The 20,675-nt window shown below is 43.5% G+C and overlaps 1 protein-coding gene across 2 annotated transcripts in view; it reads right to left on the reverse strand.

The window, feature by feature from the left end:
- The window catches only part of PALLD (palladin, cytoskeletal associated protein), a 486,054-nt gene that overhangs the window by 331,651 nt on the left and 133,728 nt on the right, over nucleotides 1-20,675 (reverse strand). Inside the window, exon 1 of one of the 2 annotated variants that reach the window (XM_073606220.1) lies at nucleotides 13,405-13,617. The exons of the other annotated variant lie outside the window; for it this stretch is intronic. Coding sequence (XP_073462321.1) covers nucleotides 13,405-13,463 — 59 coding nt within the window. The 5' untranslated portion in view covers nucleotides 13,464-13,617. Of the gene's footprint in view, nucleotides 1-13,404; nucleotides 13,618-20,675 lie in introns of those variants that run through there. 2 annotated transcript variants of the gene reach the window in all.

Consider the following 20,675-nt stretch of genomic DNA (forward strand, 5'->3'; position numbering starts at 1 on the left):
CATATCACACATTCCCCCTCCAATCACAGAACCACCCATGTTACACATCCCCCCTCCAATTACAGAGCCCCCTCATATCACCCATCCCCACTCCAATCACAGAACCCCCCCCCATGTATGAAGGGAAGACAGTGAGGAGACCAGTGTCTGGATGGGGGTTGTACTGTGTGATGGATAATGGAGAGGAGGAAGAGAAGGGGACACACACTGTCATGGTCTCACCTGGCTGGCTTTGTGGCCTGGCAAATGACTGACATGCTGTCCTCAGTGTGTGATGGCTGGGGGAGGGGAGCCGGTGTCTTATCGTGATCAGCTTCTGACAGAACTCGAAGGTGCGGGAATGGAGAGGCTCAATCCCTGCCCCCTGTTTGTGATTGAAGGAATCATACATCCCGCCTCTTGTGTCTAATCACAGCAGGGCAGAGCCAGGGGCGAAACAAGGTAAAATGGCTGCCTCTCAGCTAGGGTGACCCTCTCAGCCAGCCAGGACAAGTACTGTGTAAAGTGGCGGTGCGGCGCCGCAGCCTTTTTTGGGGGCATGAGATCAGCCCAGGGTGGTGGCTGTGTCAGTTTCTTTCTGGGATACTGTATTGTCCTGGAATGGAAGTGCACAGGACCCGGGAAAGACCTGCAAAATACGGGACTGTCCCGGGAAATCCGAGGCACGTGGTCACCCTACCCTGTCACCATGTGACAATGCTGGGCCAATCACCAGATTCCAGCGTTGCCAAATGAAATAAAGGCGAGTGGATCACATGCTCCTTCCTACCTGGAGGCATAAAGTATTTCCTTCACACACTGATGACTGAATTGGATGGCAGTGGAGAGAAGGTAAGGTAAGTATGTTCTGTGTATGTTAGGAAGGAGGTCATTAAACCAGACCTGTTGCTTTGCCCTGCACAGGCAATGCAACCATTTGCTTTAAATAGGCGAGCTGTTTTTACCAGTTGAAATGAGCATCACAAAATAGAGCATGCTACTCTGGCTGCTATTTAAAACCCCTCACTATATCTTTCTCGCAGTATCTCCATGTGGATGTCACACACAGTTAATGTGAAGCTGTAGAGTTTGGCAGCGCTGTCAGTGCAGAAGTAGCAGCTGCCACTAGTATAGATGTATGTGCTGCCAAACCTGACAAACCTGCCACATCAGAGAGGAAGGAGCCCTGCAGAAAACGACCACTCCTATACCGTGCTGGGATACTTAGCCTCACCATTAACACTCTAAAATTAGGCACACAAGAGCATAAGGATGAGCAGTGAGCGTACCCGGAAACAAATTACAAACATAAAGTGCCCCGAATACATTGAAACGCTTCAGATTTTCTTGTCCCTTACTTGCTGATCGGTAATCCCAAACTATTTTAGTTAACAAAGAAAAAATGCTTTGTAATGGTTAAAATAGATGCAAATGAGTACACACAGCCAATGTATTCTTAAGAGCACAAAAGGGGGAGGGTCGACCTTTCATTCCAGCATTCCACAAGTGAGGTTTCTCCATACATCACCAGGTTTACGTTACACCATTGTACTGAGTTACAGCTTCAGATATACATGGCAGCCCAATTAAAGAGAGAGAGGGCTTGCATAATAACCAAGAAGGGGACACCTATTCAATTCTTATGACATGGTTAGTCAATGTGTAATAGTGGTATATCTTTTTTTAATTAAACGTTGCATATATATAACAACAATAAACCATCACAATAAAATATTCCACTGTTGTTGTCTATCATTATTGCTGAAAAGAATCAACATCTAAATCTAGGAATCTGGGATGGAAAAGGACCTGGGGGTCCTAGTAGATGATAGGCTCAGCAATGCCAAGCTGCTGCTAACAAAGCAAACAGAATATTGGCATGCATTAAAAAGGGAATCAACTCCAGAGATAAAACGTTAATTCTCCCGCTCTACAAGACACCTAGAGTATGCTGTCCAGTTCTGGGCACCAGTCCTCAGGAAGAATGTACTGGAAATGGAGCGAGTACAAAGAAGGGCAACAAAGCTAATAAAGGGTCTGGAGGATATTAATTATGAGGAAAGGTTGCGAGCACTGAACTTATTCTCTCTGGACAAGAGACGCTTGAAAGTGGATATGATTTCAATATACAAATACCGTACTGGTGACCCCACAATAGGGATAAAACTTTTTCACGGAAGGGAGTCTAAAAAGACACGTGGCCTCTCATTAAAATTAGAAGAAAAGAGGTTTAACCTTAAACACACATAGGTTGGACTTGTGTCTTTTTTCAACCTCACCTACTATGTAACTATATATCATATAAAAATATATTACGTAGACAGGTTTGCAATGACAATGCCACATGAGAAACTGTTCAAAACAGAAGTATTTCAAAAGCTTTTTTGGTCACACTTCTTTTCTGGGTTACAGGAGTGCACTTACTTTTGCACTCCTGTGACCCAGCATCAGCCGACAGCAGGTTAAAGCTCGCTGTCAGCTGATGTCACAGAGCCGCTCCAGGCTATGGAGTGATCCCAACCATATTGCAGGTCAAAGCTCGTTGTCAGCTGATGTCATAGAACGGCTCCAGGCTATGGAATGATTGCGACCATTTTGTCTGGGTCAAGCCAGCAGCCTGATTGACAGGTGGCTCCAGTTCTCAGCGTGTGGCTGAGAGCTGAAAACAGCTGCCCCAGCTCTCTCCCCATCCAGTGAACATCGGAGGAGCAAAGCAGAGAGCGGTGACTATCAGTCACCAGTCTCTGATCCTACAAGACTGAGAACTGAGTAATCAGCGGTCATGTGATCACTCAGTTCTCAGTCTCGGTCAAAGTGTTTCAACATCAAAGTTTTTATTAACCCCATACATCTCATTTAGGTTATTTCCAAAAACATTACAGAAAGCATATGAATAAAAAAAAAATGTATGGGGGTTCTAGGTCTCACCAAGATCGTGGAAATTGATGCCATCCAGAGTCCCCAAATGCAAAAAAGACTTTCATGGATCATTTTATATAAAGGCAGAATTCGGTCAAACACTGTTTTCCATGTTCCAAGGGTCGAGGGAAAGAGAGTACGCCAGGTTAGGAGAAAAATGCATAAAAGACACTAAAGCAGGCCATAGGCAAGACTAAAACCGAATGAAAATTCTTCATTTGTTTTTTACATTATTAGTGTGCCATATACGACACACGATTTTCGTGCCACAATCGAAAGAGCTTGATCCAACATGCTGGATTTTGTTTAGAAAAACTAAACAAATAATGGCACAATCGTATGCACCATTTTCATTTTCCAATGGACAGAACATTTGGTTTTTGACTCGTCTATGACCAGCCTTAGAATGGTGAGTCACCTGCAAATTCTCAACTATACACAAAAGGCAGACTGTGGGTTACATATTTTTATTAGGCCTAGCGCCACTTCTAAGAAACCAATTATATCTGACCAGTATCCCCTTATACATGCACAGACATAAGATGGTAAGGACCTAAAGCCAGGTTTATGAAGAGCTTCTAGTGTACAACTGATGTGATGAAAAACAATTCACTTAAATAATTTTATCCTTGGAGGAGAGAAGAGAGCACATCCTCAAATATAGTTAAAAGTTATCCTAAAATGCAATCAGCCATTGTTAACTAAGGCATCAAAAGTTGCCATTTTTTCTTTGGCCTTATGTAATTTAGTGGATATAGTGGTAAAAAGTGTAGAATAGTAGGTGGGAGACAGCTTAGATGAGCTCTCTGCCCGGAAAAGGGGTTCAGAGGTTTGGTTGCGTACAGAATTGTGTTCCTGAACTGTATGGTAGAATAGGAGATAACGAAAGTAAGCTGTTTGGGGAATCTCAAAGGTCTCCTGCAAGTGGGAGAGACACCAGGTGGCCATCCCTAAACATGTGATGAAGGAATTTAACACCCATGAAGGACCAATAACCAAAAATCTCCGTGGGGAGAAGGAGGAATAGTAGTATATCTACTATTCTAGCATTACTACTAATAGTAGTAATGCTAGCCAAAGGCAGAATATACATCCACAATCCAATGATATCAGACAAACTCCCAAGGGAATCAGTTTGTGTTATGCACAAAAAGGTCACAAAGAAACGATAAACTGCCAAATATCATGCTAAGGAAGATAAATCATTCTTGACAGATGGTCATTAACAAGAAATGTTATCCACAGTGGGATCACTCTGATATATGCAGCACACACACACACAAATTATTTCCAAAAAAAGTGAGATTGTATTATTGAATGTCTTTATGACTTCTACAAACATTTGTTCCTGGTATAATGTGTTGGGTCAAATTAAAATCATTCTGTCTTTGGTCGATCTAACTTTTGACAGAAACAGATGCTACACCATAAAGGGCAAATCAGCCAAGTTGGGCCTGTAAAGTCACACATTGTATATGCAACTGTTGAGCGCAGACTGACATGTAACCTTGCCTGCTGTGTTCTTATCAGAGGACTCGGCTGTAACTTCTGAGCTACTGACAGGTGGGACTTGTCACTACCTACCCATCTGATTTATGTCATGTACTGATACATTTAAGTGCATCTTTCAAGAATTTGTGATCTACAGTGATCTAAGTAGTCTAGAGTGGATTTATAAGGGTGTGCATTTTACATTAACAGTACCTTTGCCTTCAATAATGGACATTTTTTAAAGATTTTAGATTTTACTTTAAAAGCATTTACACTTAGCGTGGACCTGAGTTTAAACATTGCTGTATGTTTGCTGTATGTTTATCATGGGACCACAAAAATAAAGCTTTGGACCCTTTCGAGGAATCCTTGGTGTGCTTATGACATTTCTACACTTTGATCATCCATGGTTTCCAGCTTATGGTCATTACAGCACCCAGCACCACTGAATAACCAGTTTCTTGAATGTGTGCATGGGGAATATTGTGCTTGGACTAAGATTCCATGGAACCCTAGTTGAGAATGGCTGGCACACAGTCTCATAGTTGTAAATCTTCAGTGTAAGATCTAAAGTACTGCTGCCTCTGACTGATAGTTTCAGGAGATTTGGAGTGAGATTGATTGGTGTCACTAATGTGATGGATACTGTAGTCCTTGCTGGAGGCTCTGACATGAGGAAGCAAAGCCTTGCTTCTACCAAGATGGCCACCTCCACACAGAAACACAGTGCTGACCAAAGCATGGGGAAACATCAGCTGCATAATGGCCACAGACAATGCTCCAGGCTAGTCCTTTGTCCTGTACCTGCCTATTTTGGACAGCTTCTAGAGCTTAGTTCCTGTTTAAATATTAGTATATACCATGTTTCTACTTTCAAGCTAATTCAGAAGAAACACTTCTAACACCCACTATGCTGATTTTTAGATTTTCCTGTTAGAACAAGACATTGAGATAAGATGGTCATTGACCAAATCAATTCACTACATTGAGTTAAAGTGTTACTAAACCCACAACAGCATAATAGGTCTGAATATGCAGTAAAGCATGCTAGTTATACTCATTGTGGAACATAAGGGGTTAATCCTGCGCATTGTGTCTTTTCTGATCCTCCCCTTCTTTCACAGATCCCCTGATAGTACAGAGCCTTGGAGGCATTCCGCACATGCTCAGTTTGGTGTGTATTGTTACAGTGTTCTTTTTTTCTTTTTTTTTTTGTAGGAGGGTGCATGTGATCGGCAGAGGGCCAATCAGCACTGTCCATCAGAGGGTAAAGGGCCATGCAGCCTCATATGAGAGACAGAGGAGAATGAAAACGCTACGCTTTAACCAGTTCTCGGCCAGACACTGATAGAAGTCACAAGACTGCTATATACTGCTGATGAGAAAAGGTATTTAGTAGTTTACATTTACTAAAATAATTGCGTGTCCATGTTCTGTGTACTGTGGGAGACCAGATATAGTGAATGCAGGGTCCTGGGTTTAGTAACACTTTAAGTTGCAACACCCATGGCTATGGGCACCACTAAAATAATAAAGAATGTTCACCTAACAAAATTAATGTTAACTCAGCTTTGTAAATAAAAGATGCTTTTCCATTTTGGAATACCCGATCATGGAGGAAATTTATAAAAGCAGGATTTTAAAATATGATTGGATTATTGAAGTGACCACAACTTTACTTTATTCACTCTGCCATGAGAAAAGTACAAGGGCTGCCATTACTGACCTCTCCTTTGGGAATGTACAGTACGTTCCTTGGCTGTCATGCTAAAACCTTGGCTTCAGTGTATTTTGAGTCACTTTAAGTTAAACATCTCTACTACTTTAGTAAATTAAACCCACTAACTGATCCTGAGGGGGATATAGTATTTGGTTTTGTTGTTTTTTTTTTTTTTTTTGGACAATCGCCAAGAGATAAGCCTGTCTTTTTCTTATTCACACTCTTATAGTAACATTATACCTCAAAAGAAAAGCCACAATAACAGCTCTCACCGGAGATCCTGATCCTGCAGGAAAGTGGGGGTTGTCAGAGGTGGACGTCTACTATTACAAGAGGTTAGAAATAGGGGTCTGCTTTTAGTTAGGTGGATTAGGGCAACGTCACTATAATCTAGCTCCATGTTTCCAGTAAAAATAGATTTCACTACCAATGTTACATGTAAGGAAGGATTGCAGCATTGCGGAGCAGATGACACTTGGCTAAAATTACTTTTTTGTTTTTACTTAACACATTTTTGCTGTCTTCACCAAGTAATCAGCAGACACTTTATAAAGGATCAGTACATTTTTTAGGACAAACTCCACATGCCTTCCCTTGCCCTCTTCAACAAACAAGTCAACAAAATGCCATTCCAAGCAGTAGGCAGGCAGTGTTCTGACGCTCCTGGGAGCTGGTGGTCTCCGCATAGCTGCATACCATTCCCTGCCCATCTGCTCCATCACCATTGTAGAGAGCTGTCTGTCAGCTGTATATAAGCTTCCTAGAATTAGGCTCCGTGCACATGAGTGATTTTTGCTAGTTTGATCACATGACTACGATCAACTGCGATTGTTTGTGATTATTACACGTGTAGTTGCGTGTAGCATCAATCAGTCGCACAAACTTTGAGTATAGTGCTATCATAAGTAATCAATTGTCACTAAATGCTGCATTCCACTGTGCTATGTGTACCAATTGATCACTAATCACTAGAAGTCACTACCGGGCAATCATACGTGATGATGGCCCTAGCAAAAATCGCCAGTGTGCGCATTCCCTTCTGTAGCAATCAGGCTTCTACAAAAAAGATTCATTATGACAGCACCCATACTGATTTATATATATATATATATATATATATATATATATATATATATATATACACACAGTATCTCACAACAGTGAGTACATCCCTCACATTTTTGTAAATATTTTATTCTATCTTTTCATGTGACAACACTGAAGAAATTACACTTTGCTACAATGTAAAGTAGTGAGTGTGCAGCTTGTATAACAGTGTAAATTTGCTGTCCCCTCAAAATAACTCAACACACAGCCATTAATGTCTAAACTGCTGCCAACAAAAGTGAGTACACCCCTAAGTGAAAATGTCCAAATTGGCCCCAAAGTGTCAATATTTTGTGTGGCCACCGTTATTTTCCAGCACTGCCTTAACCTTCTTGGGCATGGTGCTCACCAGAGCTTCACATGTTGCCACTGGAGTCCCCTTCCACTCCTCCATGACGACATCACGGAGCTGGTGGATGTTAGAGACCTTGTACTCCTCCACCTTCCATTTGAGGATGCCCCACAGATGCTCAGTAGGGTTTAGGTCTGGAGACATGCTTGGCCAGTCCATCACCTTTACCCTCAGCTTCTTTAGCAAGGCAGTGGTCATCTTTGAGGTGTGTTTGGGGTCGTTATCATGTTGGAATACTGCCCTGCGGCCCAGTCTCCGAAGGGAGGTGGATCAGGCTCTGCTTCAGTATGTCACAGTACATGTTGGTATTCATGGTTCCCTCAGTGAACTGTAGCTCCCCAGTGCCGGCAGCACTCATGCAGCCCCAAATCATGACACTCCCCCCACCATGCTTGACTGTAAGCAAGACACACTTGTCTTTGTACTCCTCACCTGGTTGCCGCCACACACGCTTGACACCATCTGAACCAAATACATTTATCTTGGTCTAATCAGACCACAGGACATGGTTCCAGTAATGCATTTCCTTAGTCTGCTTGTCTTCAGCAAACTGTTTGCTGGCTTTCTTGTGCATCATCTTTAGAAGAGGCTTCCTTCTGGGATGATAGCCATGCAGACCAATTTGATGCAGTGTGAGACATATGGTCTGAGCACTGACAGGCTGACCCCCCATCCCTTCAAACTCTGCAGCAATGCTGGCAGCAGTCATACATCTATTTCCCAGAAACAACCTCTGGATATGACGCTGAGCACATGCACTCAACTTCTTTGGTCGACCATTGTGAGGCCTGTTCTGAGTGGAATTTGTCCTGTTAAACTGCTGTATGGTCTTGGCCACCATGCTGCAGCTCAGCTTCAGGGTCTTGGCAATCTTCTTATCGCATAGGCCATCTTTATGTAGAGCAACAATTCTTTTTTTCAGATCCTCAGAGAGTACTTTGCCATGAGGTGCCATGTTGAACTTCCAGTGACCAGTATGAGAGAGTGAGAGCGATAACACCAAATTTTACTTACCTGCTCCCATTCACACCTGAGACCTTGTAACACTAACAAGTCACATGACACCAGGGAAGGAAATGGCTAATTGGGCCCAATTTGGACATTTTCACTTAGGGGTGTACTTACTTTTGTTTCCAGCAGTTTAGACATTAATGGCTGAGTGTTGAGTTTCTTTGAAGGGACCGCAAATTTACACTGTAATGCCGCGTACACACGAGCGGACTTTTCGATGGACTAGGTCCAGCGGACCGGACTCCGTCGGAAAAATCGACCGTGTGTGGGCTCCAGCGGACTTTTTTTTCCCAAAAGTCCGACGGACCTAGAAATAAAACATGTTTCAAATATGTCTGACGGACTCGAGTCCGGTCAAAAAGTCTGCTCGTCTGTATGCTAGTCCGACGGACAAAAACCGACGCTAGGGCAGCTATTGGCTACTGGCTATGAACTTCCTTATTTTAGTCCGGTCGTACGTCATCATGTACGAATCCGTCGGAGTTTGGTTGATCATGTGTAGGCAAGTGAGTTCATACGAAAGACCGTCGGAAAGTTAGTCGGAAAGTCCTGCCCGTGTGTACGCGGCATTATACAAGCTGTACACTCACTACTTTACATTGTAGCAAAGTGTCATTTCTTCAGCGTTGTCACATGAAAAGATATAATAAAATATTTACAAAAATGTGAGGGGTGTACTCATTTTTGTGAGATACTGTAAATTGTACATTCACATCAGTCCCTGCCCTCCAGGAGATTTACAATCTGAGGTCCCTAACTCACATTCATACATATACTAGGGACCATTTATACAGGAGCCAATTAACCTACTAGTAGGTCTTTGGAGTGTGGGAGGAAACCCACACAGGCACAGGGAGAACATGCAAACTCCAAGGAGGTAGCACTGTGGTTGGGATTCAAACCTAGTGCTGCTAAGCAGAAGTGCTAACCACTTAGCCACTGTGCTGCCCATATTTGCATGGACAGCTTAATAATCATGCGTATTCCAGCAATTGGGAGCCACAGCTTGTGCAAACAGCCCACTGGCAGCAGCCTGTCAAAATCAGGGACTTCCTGCATTCAGTGCATTAGTCCCTATATGGCCCTATACGTGAGCACCAATTGGATGTGCGTACATCGTACAGCATTGATTTTGACAGGCTGTTGGTACTGGCTGCTGCTCCTGGGACCCGAAATATTTTCACACTATGCACATATTGTGCTTTTTTATGCGCCAAATGAATAAAAGTGTTGCGTGACAATTCTTTAATTTGTGAACGTACAATGTATGTAAAGTGCTGTGCTAACTGTCAATGCTATATAAATACCTGTAATCAATAAATAATACATTTGCTGCATGATAGTGGTGCATTGTCCTTCCATACATACCCACCTCTCCTCTCCCTCCTGCCGCTCGGCACCTCACTGACTACAGTATATACTCCACAGTGGTAATGGTCAACATTTTGGACCAATATTTAACTTAGAACATTGAAGCAAGTGCTTGCTTATTTTGGCGCACGCGATCAGACAATAATAAAAATGGACACATTTCACTTTTAAAATTTAAGACAAATGCAGTCAGTGACTTGGATCCTTCACAGCATAAAATCCATTTATGTAATGTTGGTAGAGGTAAAATAAAATCCAGAAAACAAGCAGTTTACATGTTTCAGCCCTCAGGGGACCTTAATCATAGTTTATAATATAACTTTTAATGTGATTTGGTGTAACAACACAAGGAACTTGTGTAATAGCATTGTTGGTTTGGCACACAAAAAAATTTAATGAAAATGGACGCATTTCACTTTTAAAATATAACTAGAGGCAAAACTTTTTTTTAGCTTTTGATGGAGTGGAGAGGGATTGGATTGCTTGTCAGTTTTTATTGCTGTCTGTGCCCCCGTTAAAGTGATTTGTAAAGTCTTGTTTTTTTTTTCCATAAAAATAACAAACATATTATACTTCCCTCCTATGTGCAGTTGGTTTTGCACAGAGCAGCCCAGATCCTCCTCTTCTCGGGTCCCTCTTTGGCTCTCCTGGCTCCTCCCTCCTGTTGAGTGCCCCCACAGTAAGCAGCTTGCTATGGTGGCACCCAAGCCGAGTCACAGCTCCCTGTGTCCATTCAGACACGGAGCGCTGGTTCGGCCCCACCCCCTCTCCTGATTGGGTAACTGACTTTGATTGACAGCAGCGAGATCCAATGGCATCGCTGCTGTGTCTCAGCCAATCAGGAGGAGAGTCCTGGATGGCCCAGGAACTTGTGGACAATGCTGGAGAGAGATGGGGCTCGGGTAAGTATTGGGGGGGTGCTGGGGTGGCTGCTGCACACAGAAGACTTTTTTATCTTAATGAACAGAATGCAATAAGATAAAAAATCCTTCTGACTTTACAACCCTTTTAAGGAGATTCACCCTCTCTATTTGTCCTGTTTACTATTATCATTAAAAGTGAAAAGTAAAAGAAAATCACAAATTTTGAGTTGACTCGGGGGGGTCCCCAAAAAATTCCCTTTAATTTGCAGGGATTTCCTTTCACTTCCTGTTTGGCAATGGGACAGGAAATTAAGGGAGATCTCTGCAATGGAACACAGATGGTGAAAAAGATCTGGCAGGGGCTATATAATTGCTCTATCCAAAATGAAACAAAACTGTTTTGCCTATAGTTCTACTTTAAGATTTAAGATGAATGCAATCAGTGACTTGGATACTTCATAGCATAAAATCAATTTATTTAATGTAGGTAGAGGCAAAAAATCCAGAAAACAAGCAGCTTACATGTTTCAGCCCTCAGAGGGGCTTAATCATAGCTGATAATATAATTTTTAATTTAATTTCTTTAAAGCCGGTTACACACGGGTCAAATGTCGGGAGACATTGGACGGTTCAAAAAAAAAAAAACGGTCAACATTCAGCCAATGGCAGAGAGTGCTGATCAGAGTGTTCTGGTGGGGGTGGATTCTCCCTCTGTCAGAACACAACAGCTCAGCGGGGGAGATCGCTGTACTAATGACACATGGTTAGTACAGCGGCTCCGACCAGAGCTGTCAGTTGTTTTTTGTGCAACCTGCTGGGCCGCACGAAAAAAAACTGTAGTGTGTACCCGGCTTAAAGCAGAGTTCCACCCAAAAGGTGAAGCTCCGCTGGTTTACACCCCCCCCCCCCCCCCCCTCACTGCCACATTTGGAACTTTTAGGGGGAAGCAGGTACCTGCTTTTGACAGGTACCTGCTCCCATATCCAGGTAAGATCGTCGCACTGCCACACGGTAATCTTTGACATTTCCGGCCTGTTCTCCTTACCCCCCCCCCCCAACCCCGCTACCTTCTGGGACACACAGAGGTCCCAGAAGACATTGGAACCATTCAGAAAGCATGACTTGCGCATGCGCAGTAGGAAACAGACTGTTTCCCCTACTACAGATGCTGTCGTCTGCACCCGAAGCAGAATGACGTATCAGCTAGGGGTAAGTGTCCTTATTTAAAAAAATCAGCAGCTAGAGTATTTGTAGCTACTGACATTTAATTTTTTTACAGGCTGGAACTCCTCTTTAAGGACTCATGCACACTGCATCTCAAAGAAGCGGCTCCTACAGGCTTTTAAGCTTTTTTGAGTTCTTATTTTTTTCTGCCTGGAAATTCCCCTCTATGTAAGCCAATGTGTCTATGCACACTTTGGCTTTTTCAGGATTTTACAGGCATATGGTCTTACAGGCAGCTGAAAAAAACTCCTACCAAACTCTTGTTTTTGAGAGAAGCTTTTGAGCAGAAAACATGCCTAAGTGCCCAAAAAATGCACAAAAAAAGTGCAATAAAGCATGAAAAAGTGCAAAAAAGCTTAAAAGTGCGCAAAAAAAAAAAAAAAAATTTGCTGAGGGAAGGGTCTGTTAAAAGGAAAAAAAATGCTTATGCTTGAAAAGCTCAATAAACACAATAAACAATAAAAAGGCTACAAACAAACACAAGCTTCTTCAAGTTAGGCAGAGAAATAAAAGCTCAAATGCCTGTAAAAGCAGCTTTTTTTTTGAGCTGCAGTGTGCATGAGCCCTAAGGAGAATGGAGGGGTTCTTCTCTCCTATGTCAGGGCTCATTGTTTGTTATTGAACCTGCACTATCATTATTTTGACTCTTTTGAATAATATTTGTAATAAAGTTTGTGTTCATTGTCTCTGCAATCCATACCCTGCTGAGCAGCAGGTGCATTGCACATATCCCATTATAAAGGATTTGTGAATTTTGGAGTGGTTATGTAATGCCCTGATTAGTTCAATTATACTTAATGGTCATTATTACCAGAATTCCCAGCACTGGAGAATGACCATAATCCTGGAATAAGCCAACACTGAATGATCAGGGGAATGACAGCACAACTTCCAGGGATCACATATGTGTCATCAATGCCTGTGCTGGGACTTTAGGAAAAGTTGAGGGCACAGGAGGATGATGATGATGATGATGATGATGATGAATGCACAGAGCCCATCTGTATGGAATGATTCATCTCCCCCCTAATGCCCCTGATGGCTTTCCAAACACTGGAGAGGACTGATCAGATCGCTGTGTTAATGATTGACAGTCCCCTGCTGGGTGACAGCACCAACGTCACATAGCCCGAGAAAACAAACTCCTCTCCAGACACACACTGCCATCCAACAACAACTATTTATAAAGTCTAAAACCACACTGCTAACATCTCCGATCTCTGCTAAAATCCACCATCAGTGCTAACATTCCCAGTGCTAAAATCCAAAATCACTGCTAACAATACAAGTGCTAAAATCTGTGATCAGATCTGACATCCCCGATCACACTGAGTAGAAGAGAGGAGAAGTGTCCCAGTGTCACTTACCATGGATGGTGAGGTTCTCGCAGTCCTGTAGCTGAGGATGTGATCAGGACATTCCACATGCACACACACACACTGATCAGACGTTCTCCTCCTTCTTCTAGGTCCTCCTGATCGCACACAACAAAGCCTCCTGCAGCCTAGGAGGAGGAAGTCATGTGCTTAGACCTCTCCTGGCTGCTGACCAGCCCTGCTTACTACACAGTCCATGGGAGTCAGGCAGACCTGGGAGGGGGTTCTGTGTGTGTGTGTGGGCAGAATAGGAGCTGCTAAAGGAGGGTGTGTATTTTGGGGAGGAATGCTATCATCCAAAAATAACACCTAACACGGTAGCTGCTGCTGTGATCTTCCCTCCTTTCCTCCTCCTTCTTCTCCTTATCATTGTCTGGGGATTTCTAGCAACTTTCTCAGATGAGAGACACCTAGAAGCAAAGGACAAACATGACACCGCTTAAAGCGGAAGTAAACCGCCATGGCTGTCCGTAAATGGCTCCAATTGCAGCCATTCAGCCCAGTAGGGAGGGACAGAAAATCCATTAGTACCCCTCATCTACGCTAATGGTGGCCATGTACGCTTTGGTAAATGACTGATTTCTTTTACATTAGGTCTACCCTGATTGGAATAATCAATCTATTATCTATAGTCAACAACCCACTCAATCGATATGCAACACATGAAAATGGAGTTTGATCAATAGTTGGAAGATGTAATCATAGGTTATTCATCACATCTTTGTTTCCATTATGCAATCTCATAATCTTATCGACTGAGTTACGATCAGATTCAATAAAAAAGCATCACTGCAACTCCCTTCTCATTAGCTTACCTTTAACCACTTGACAACCGCGCTATAGCTGAATGACGGCTACAGCGTGCCCGGTTAGACCTGGGACACCTTCATATGATGGCGTGCCGTGATCACGCCTGCTGCAGGGTGTGAGAGGTGCGCTCTGTGATCGCACTGTCTGGAGGACACTGCTGATCATACATTGAGGTAAAGAGCCAATCAGCAGCTCTTTACCATGTCCAATCACAGCTGATCATGGATGTAGACACAAGCTGGTTATCAGCACTCCTTTCCTAACGCTGACAGCACGAGGAGAGGAGAAAAGAGACGATAACCGGTTTTTGTTAAAGGCACACTCATAATCAGGGCACTGATTATCAGTGTCCTGATTATTAGTGCAGTTCCAACAGTGCCCACCAGTGCTGCCAATCTGTGCCCACCAGTGCTGCCAATCAGTGCCCATCAGTGTTGCCAATCAGTGCCCAGTAGTGCATGGGCGTCCGCAAGGGGGGGAAAGTGCCCCCCCGGAGTAAGGTGTCCGCACAGTGATGCCAACTGCCCATACATTTACGGGCAGCCCATAAATTTTAATCTGTTTTAGAGCTGCCCGTAAATGATCGTTACAAACGGCGGCTGCCCGTGAAAAATATGGCTGCAGACCGACACTGGAGCAGCAAATGTGCGTTTTTCAATGGACAGCAGCTGAAAAAAGTTCTGAGGATGCCCATGCATTAATGCCTCCTCATCAGTGTCACCTATCAGTTTCGCCTACCAGTGCCCATCAGTGCTGTATGTTAGTGCCCATCTCTGCCACCTATTGGTGCCCATCAGTGCAACCTCATCAGTGCCCACCAGTGCCACCTCATCAGTGCTTATTGGTGCAGCCAATCAGTGCCACCTCATCAGTGTCCATCAGTGCAACCTATCAGTGCCCATCAGTGCAGCCTCATCAGCGTACATCAGTGAAGGAGAAAAATTACCTGTTTGCAAAATTTTATAACAGACTTTGAAAACCTTTTTTTTTTCAAAATCTTCAGCCTATATTCGTTTATTTAGCAAAAAAAAAAAAAGAAAAAACCCAGTGGGGATTAAATACCACCAAAAGAAAGCTCTATTTCTGTAAAAAAATGCTAAAAAGTTTGTTTGGGTACAGTGTTGCATGACCATGCAATTGTCATTCACAGTGCGACAGCGCCGAGAGCTGAAAATTGGCCTGGGCAGGAAGGGGGTAAAAGGGCCCAGTAGACAAGTGGTTAAATAGGCTATCCCCTATTCAGTGCATTATGAATGCTGCTGCCAGACTTATTCACCTTAGAAACGGTTCAGTGTCTGCTACTCTCCTCTGCCAATCAAAGTACTAACAACAACTTACAAAGCCATTCACAAAGCCATTTGAGACTAGGTTAGTGATGTAGCTGGGGACCTACATCACTAACCTAGTCTCAAAATACCAACCCAATCATTCTCTTCATTCCTCTCAAGACCTCCTGCTCTCTGGTTCCCTTGTCATCTCCTCCCATGCTCGCCTCCAGAATGTCTCCCGAGCCTCTCCCATCCTTTGGAATTCTCTACCCCAATCTATCTGACTATTTCCCACTTTTAGGTCTCACACTGGACTTTATAAAAATGCCAGTAGCTTTAGCTGTAGAATGCCATGTTAAAACTCGTGTTTTTAGCATTTTTGCATCTGCGTTTTTGAGAATTTTTGTACCGTTTGTGTTTTTAGTGGTATTTAGCAAAACTATACTCCCAAAAAACCGAATGGCTCAAAAGCGCTTATAAACGCAGAATAGCTATGTTTTTAAGTGTTTTTCAATTAGAGCGTTTTTACAGCTGAAAAACTCTTTAAACCCACTAGTTCTGGAGGTTTTATCCAGCCAGAAAACACCCCCTGCCAAAAAACGCAGATAAAAGCCCTGCAATCTTACAGTGATTTTGCCGCGCTTTGCGGCCTGTGGTCAAAACTTTCCTATCTTGAACTCGATTCTTCCACGTACAGGAGAGGGAGGTTGAGAGGAGGTCGAACCTCCCCTAACCACTGCAGCTTCTAAACTCTTGTAAAAGCCTATGTGTAAATGGACACATAAGCTTTAATGGAGTTGAGTTTAGGAGCTTTAGCAAAAAAACGCCAAAAGCTCCTAAACTCATGTTTAGAAACTGTAGTGTGCATGAGCCCTAAGAGGTTTTGTGGTGTTTTGTGGTGTGCTACTACAAGTTCTTAGTGGGAAGGTAGTGGTTTCCCCTATGGTTATGCTTTTTCAAAGGGGGGCGATGGAATTTATCCCTGTCCGCTAGTGAAAAGACAACTGTTGCAACTATGTGGCAACTACATGGCAACTAAGTTGAATGAGTCTGAGGTGGATTGGAAAAGGTGTTCTTGCATACATAGTAAGGACTAATTCCCTAGACACACAGACGGGTCTGAGATGGAAGGTAAAAGGTGTTCTGGCATACATAGTTAGGACTAATTCCCTAGACACACAGACCCCTGTGCAGACTTTAAAGTAACAAGTCTGAGAGCACAGAAAATCCTTGAGCAAGGACTGATAAGATGTGTACTGCACAAGGCTACTCACACTATATTACGCCATGGGTAGTCAAGTGCCTAAAGAAATGGAACATCTTGACAAAACTTTCAAACTTTCCAACCCCCGTACAGGTAACTTATGATGTAAGGGCATGGATTATAGGGTTACCATCTGTCCAGGATTCACCTGGACAGTCCGGGTTTTGAACCATGTATCCAGGTTTCAAGCGGACTGAAACCCGGACACATTATTCAGGCCTGGCCGTGGTTCCCCAAGTAACCAAGATAGTCACACACAAATCTGATGCTATCCGGGAGCTGCGGGGGGCTGTCTGGGGGCAGGTTCAGCATCACTGGGGAGCAGGACGATGATGTCAGCAAGAGCAATTTGGCTACACCCACTGTTCGCTGCGGCACACTATGTGAACTGCATTACTATTCTCTTTGGGGCACCCAAAGGTGTCCCAAGCCACTAAAGTTTCCGGGTTTGGCTTGCAGAAAAGGTGACAACCCTAATGGATTGTTTTGCACTATAACTTCAAAAATAAAATGACAGATGCTAATGAGCTAGCAGCATGGAGAAGATGGATGAGTAAGGGGTACAGTAGGACAGCAGAAGCTTGGTTTGCTGTTTCCTCAAAAACATCCCAGCCAGATCAAGAGCAAGAATAACTGTCTGTAGAAACAAAAGCAGGTGCACATTATTTGGTGAGGACTTTAATCAGAGACTAAACACAGGTAACATTGGCTGAGGCGCCCGACAGTAGTGCGCACTTGAGAGGAGTTGAACAGATGTGTGTATCCTCTGACGCCTCATCGACACCTATAGTGACCTCTGAAAGGACAGACGGAGGCAGATATCCCACCTTCCTATTCACTGCACACTACCCCTCCACTTAGCAATAAAAGAAAGAAAAAGAAATCGAGAAAACTCTGCTATAATTGCAGAAAGCCAGAATATTTGGCTAACAGATGTGTGGCTAGAGGAAAAACAGGAAAGCCATGCATATCCTCGCAGGAGATAAGTGGAACAGAGAGAGAACTTTTTTTCTTTTCTCCCTCATTTACAGAGGAGGGAGAGACAGCATTATTTCTATTGCTTGGTAAAGTTACTTTGACCTCTGTTGCCTCCCAGATTTGGAAGAATTTGGAGTTTATGGAGGCAAAGAAGCCGCAGAATATACTGGTGATTTCCTCTCTGATTGGAGAAAGCTCACCAGAAAAAAAGGCGTAAAAAAAGGAATAATGCAAAGATTATTAGCTCCTAATGCCAGAAACTAGGCCATAAAGCCAGGAATTGTTTGGCCTGGAAATGGAAGAGGAGGCATGTTCAATAATGCTATTATATACTAGATGGACCTATTGTCCAGCTGAAGGAAACGCCTAGGTACGGTATTAGAAAACAGGGTGTACTGTCTTGTAATTGTGATCTCCTCTGTGGAGAAGGTTATCTTGGTAGAGAATATAATATAATCTATTATGGTTTGGGATCATTGTAGAGATTGAGTGAGTTTACAATTTACCCCATACAATTGTATGTGATTGTGATTTAGAAGAATGTCATTAATGAAGAAATGTTTTTAATTTAAAATGTATTTTGGGCAGTCAGACAAAAATAGCTTATCTTTGAGGACAGATTAAGCTACACTGAGCATGACAATTTTGAAACTTTGAGTTTGATTTAATGTCAGGCCTAATCTGTGACAAATTAGGCTCCATGACAATGGGAAGTTATGTACACTGCCTTTAATGTATGCTTCACTTTGTGCAAAAGCACATCTTCCCCTTCCAAGTTGCCAAAGGGGGGAAGGATAGTTGATCTTATTTTAAAATTGTAGTATGCATTTGAAGATTGAAATAGTAGCAAAGCAACACTATCAAGCATGGCTAATTTGTGCAGAACTCAACCCAGGGAAGGGTGCAAAAACTTAGGTTACATCCCAGGCAGTGCTGGGACAAGGCCATTCGGTGCCCAGGGCGAAGATGGCAAACCCCCCCCCCCGTTTTTAAGAGAGAATCAATGTCGTTTCAAAACAAGAATATACTTATTATTATTATATTAAGGGACACTGTGATGGCAAATTGTATGTTAAGGGGCACCCTGATGGGCGCGTTTTATATTAAGGGGCACTCTGATGGGCACAACAAAACGTGCCCCTTAATGTAAAATCTGTCCATCAGAGTGCCCCTTAATACAAAATGTGTCCATCAGTGTTGCTCTTAGAATAAAATATGCCCATCAGAGTGCCCCTTAACATAAAATGTGCCCATCAGCGTGCCCCTTAACATAAAATAAGGGTCACGCTGATGGGTACCTTTTATGTTAAGGGGCACATTGTTGGGTATTTTTTTAATGTGCACGCTGATGGGCACATTTTATGTTAAGGGGCACTCAAATATGTACATCAGTGTGCCCATTAAGAAAATATCCCCATCAGTGTGCACATTAAAAATATGCCCATTAGTGATAACTAGTTAACATGTGGCCCACATACCTTGAATGCAGGAGGGCACAACTGAAATGCCAAAGGGGCAGGAGCTGCGACATATGGAGAGCCAGGACCCGGGAACCATGAGTAGCAGGGGGGGGAGTGCGGGGTGCGCACATGATGTCACGTCTCTATTAGCGGCCTGTGAGTGCGAGCTGGTCTTCTGTCAACTCTGAGACCTGCGGTGAGGAGGGGGGGGGGGGCGGGCGCACGCAAGCAGCATCACTGGTTGCTGGGGAAACCCACGGTCCCAGCAAACCAACACTTGCTGACATTTACAATTATATTGGCAGCCTGGCTATCCAGGCAGAAGTGTCACTCGGTCCGGACTTGGACCGCGGGCCGCCATTTAGTAACGGCTGTTTTATAAGGACGCTAAACTGCGCCCCCCCCCCCACCCCCAATAAATTGTACCACCCAGGGCACCCGCCCCTTCCGCCCCCCCGATCCCAGGGGCTTTGTACCCCTTCCAGAGAATACCTGTGTAGATTTAGAAATGCTTGTAGCCTTTAGATTAGAACAACAATTACACACTCCTTTCAACCCCACAGCTAGTGGAAAGATAGAAATGTACAATGGATTACTGAAGATAAAGTTAGCAAAGATCACAGCCGAAACAGGATCAAATTAGCTCCAAGGCTTGCCTATAGCTCTGTTTGTGCTTAGGGCTACTGCTAGGCGGAAAAATAAACTCTTTCCTTATGAGATCCTATTTGGATCATTGCCAAAGGACAGGACTACATTTTCCACAATCCCTGGCTAAATCTTATGGGTCACTCACCGAGTATGTCATTGGACTGCATAAACACCTTTATGCCTTACACAACAGGGTGAATGGTTCTGTATGTATTAGAGAAAGGACCTGCAGCCAGGAGATCAGGTGCTGCTTTTAAGCCCAACAGGGGTGAAGCTGGAGGGCAAGGAGACATGGGTACATGCCTCCCGTTGCAAACGTGCAATAGGACCGAGTATCGTTAGTAAGAGGGTGCCTTAAAACTCAAAAGTGCTGAGGGTCTTCTGGGCCCCACCCTCAGGAAGAAATTGCCTGGGACTAACTGTTTCTTCTAGTCTTCTAGGTATATCAAGGCTAAAGCCCATAAGAGCCATGGGAATGTGTATCTGGGTCTTTGCCATAGCCATGTGGGTGGTGCTGTTGGAGAGCCAAAACTTGTTGAATCGCCTGATCCAGTTGTAAAAGGTAATTAGTTCCAAAAATAGTTTGTTTGATTATTAGATATGCTCTATAATTCCTCTAGACACAAACCTGTGATAGACAAACACTATATTACCAAAAGTATTGTGACGCCTGCCTCTACATGCACATGAACTTTAATGGCATCACAGTCTTCGTCTGTAGGGTTTAATATTGAGTTGACCATCCCTTTGCAGCTATAACAGTTTCAACTCTTCTGGGAAGGCTGTCCAAGGTTTAGGAATGTGTCTGTGGGAATGTTTGACCATTCTTCCAGA

Source organism: Aquarana catesbeiana, linkage group LG01 (assembly GCF_042186555.1).
Source record: "Aquarana catesbeiana isolate 2022-GZ linkage group LG01, ASM4218655v1, whole genome shotgun sequence".
Taxonomy (NCBI): Eukaryota; Metazoa; Chordata; class Amphibia; order Anura; family Ranidae; genus Aquarana; species Aquarana catesbeiana.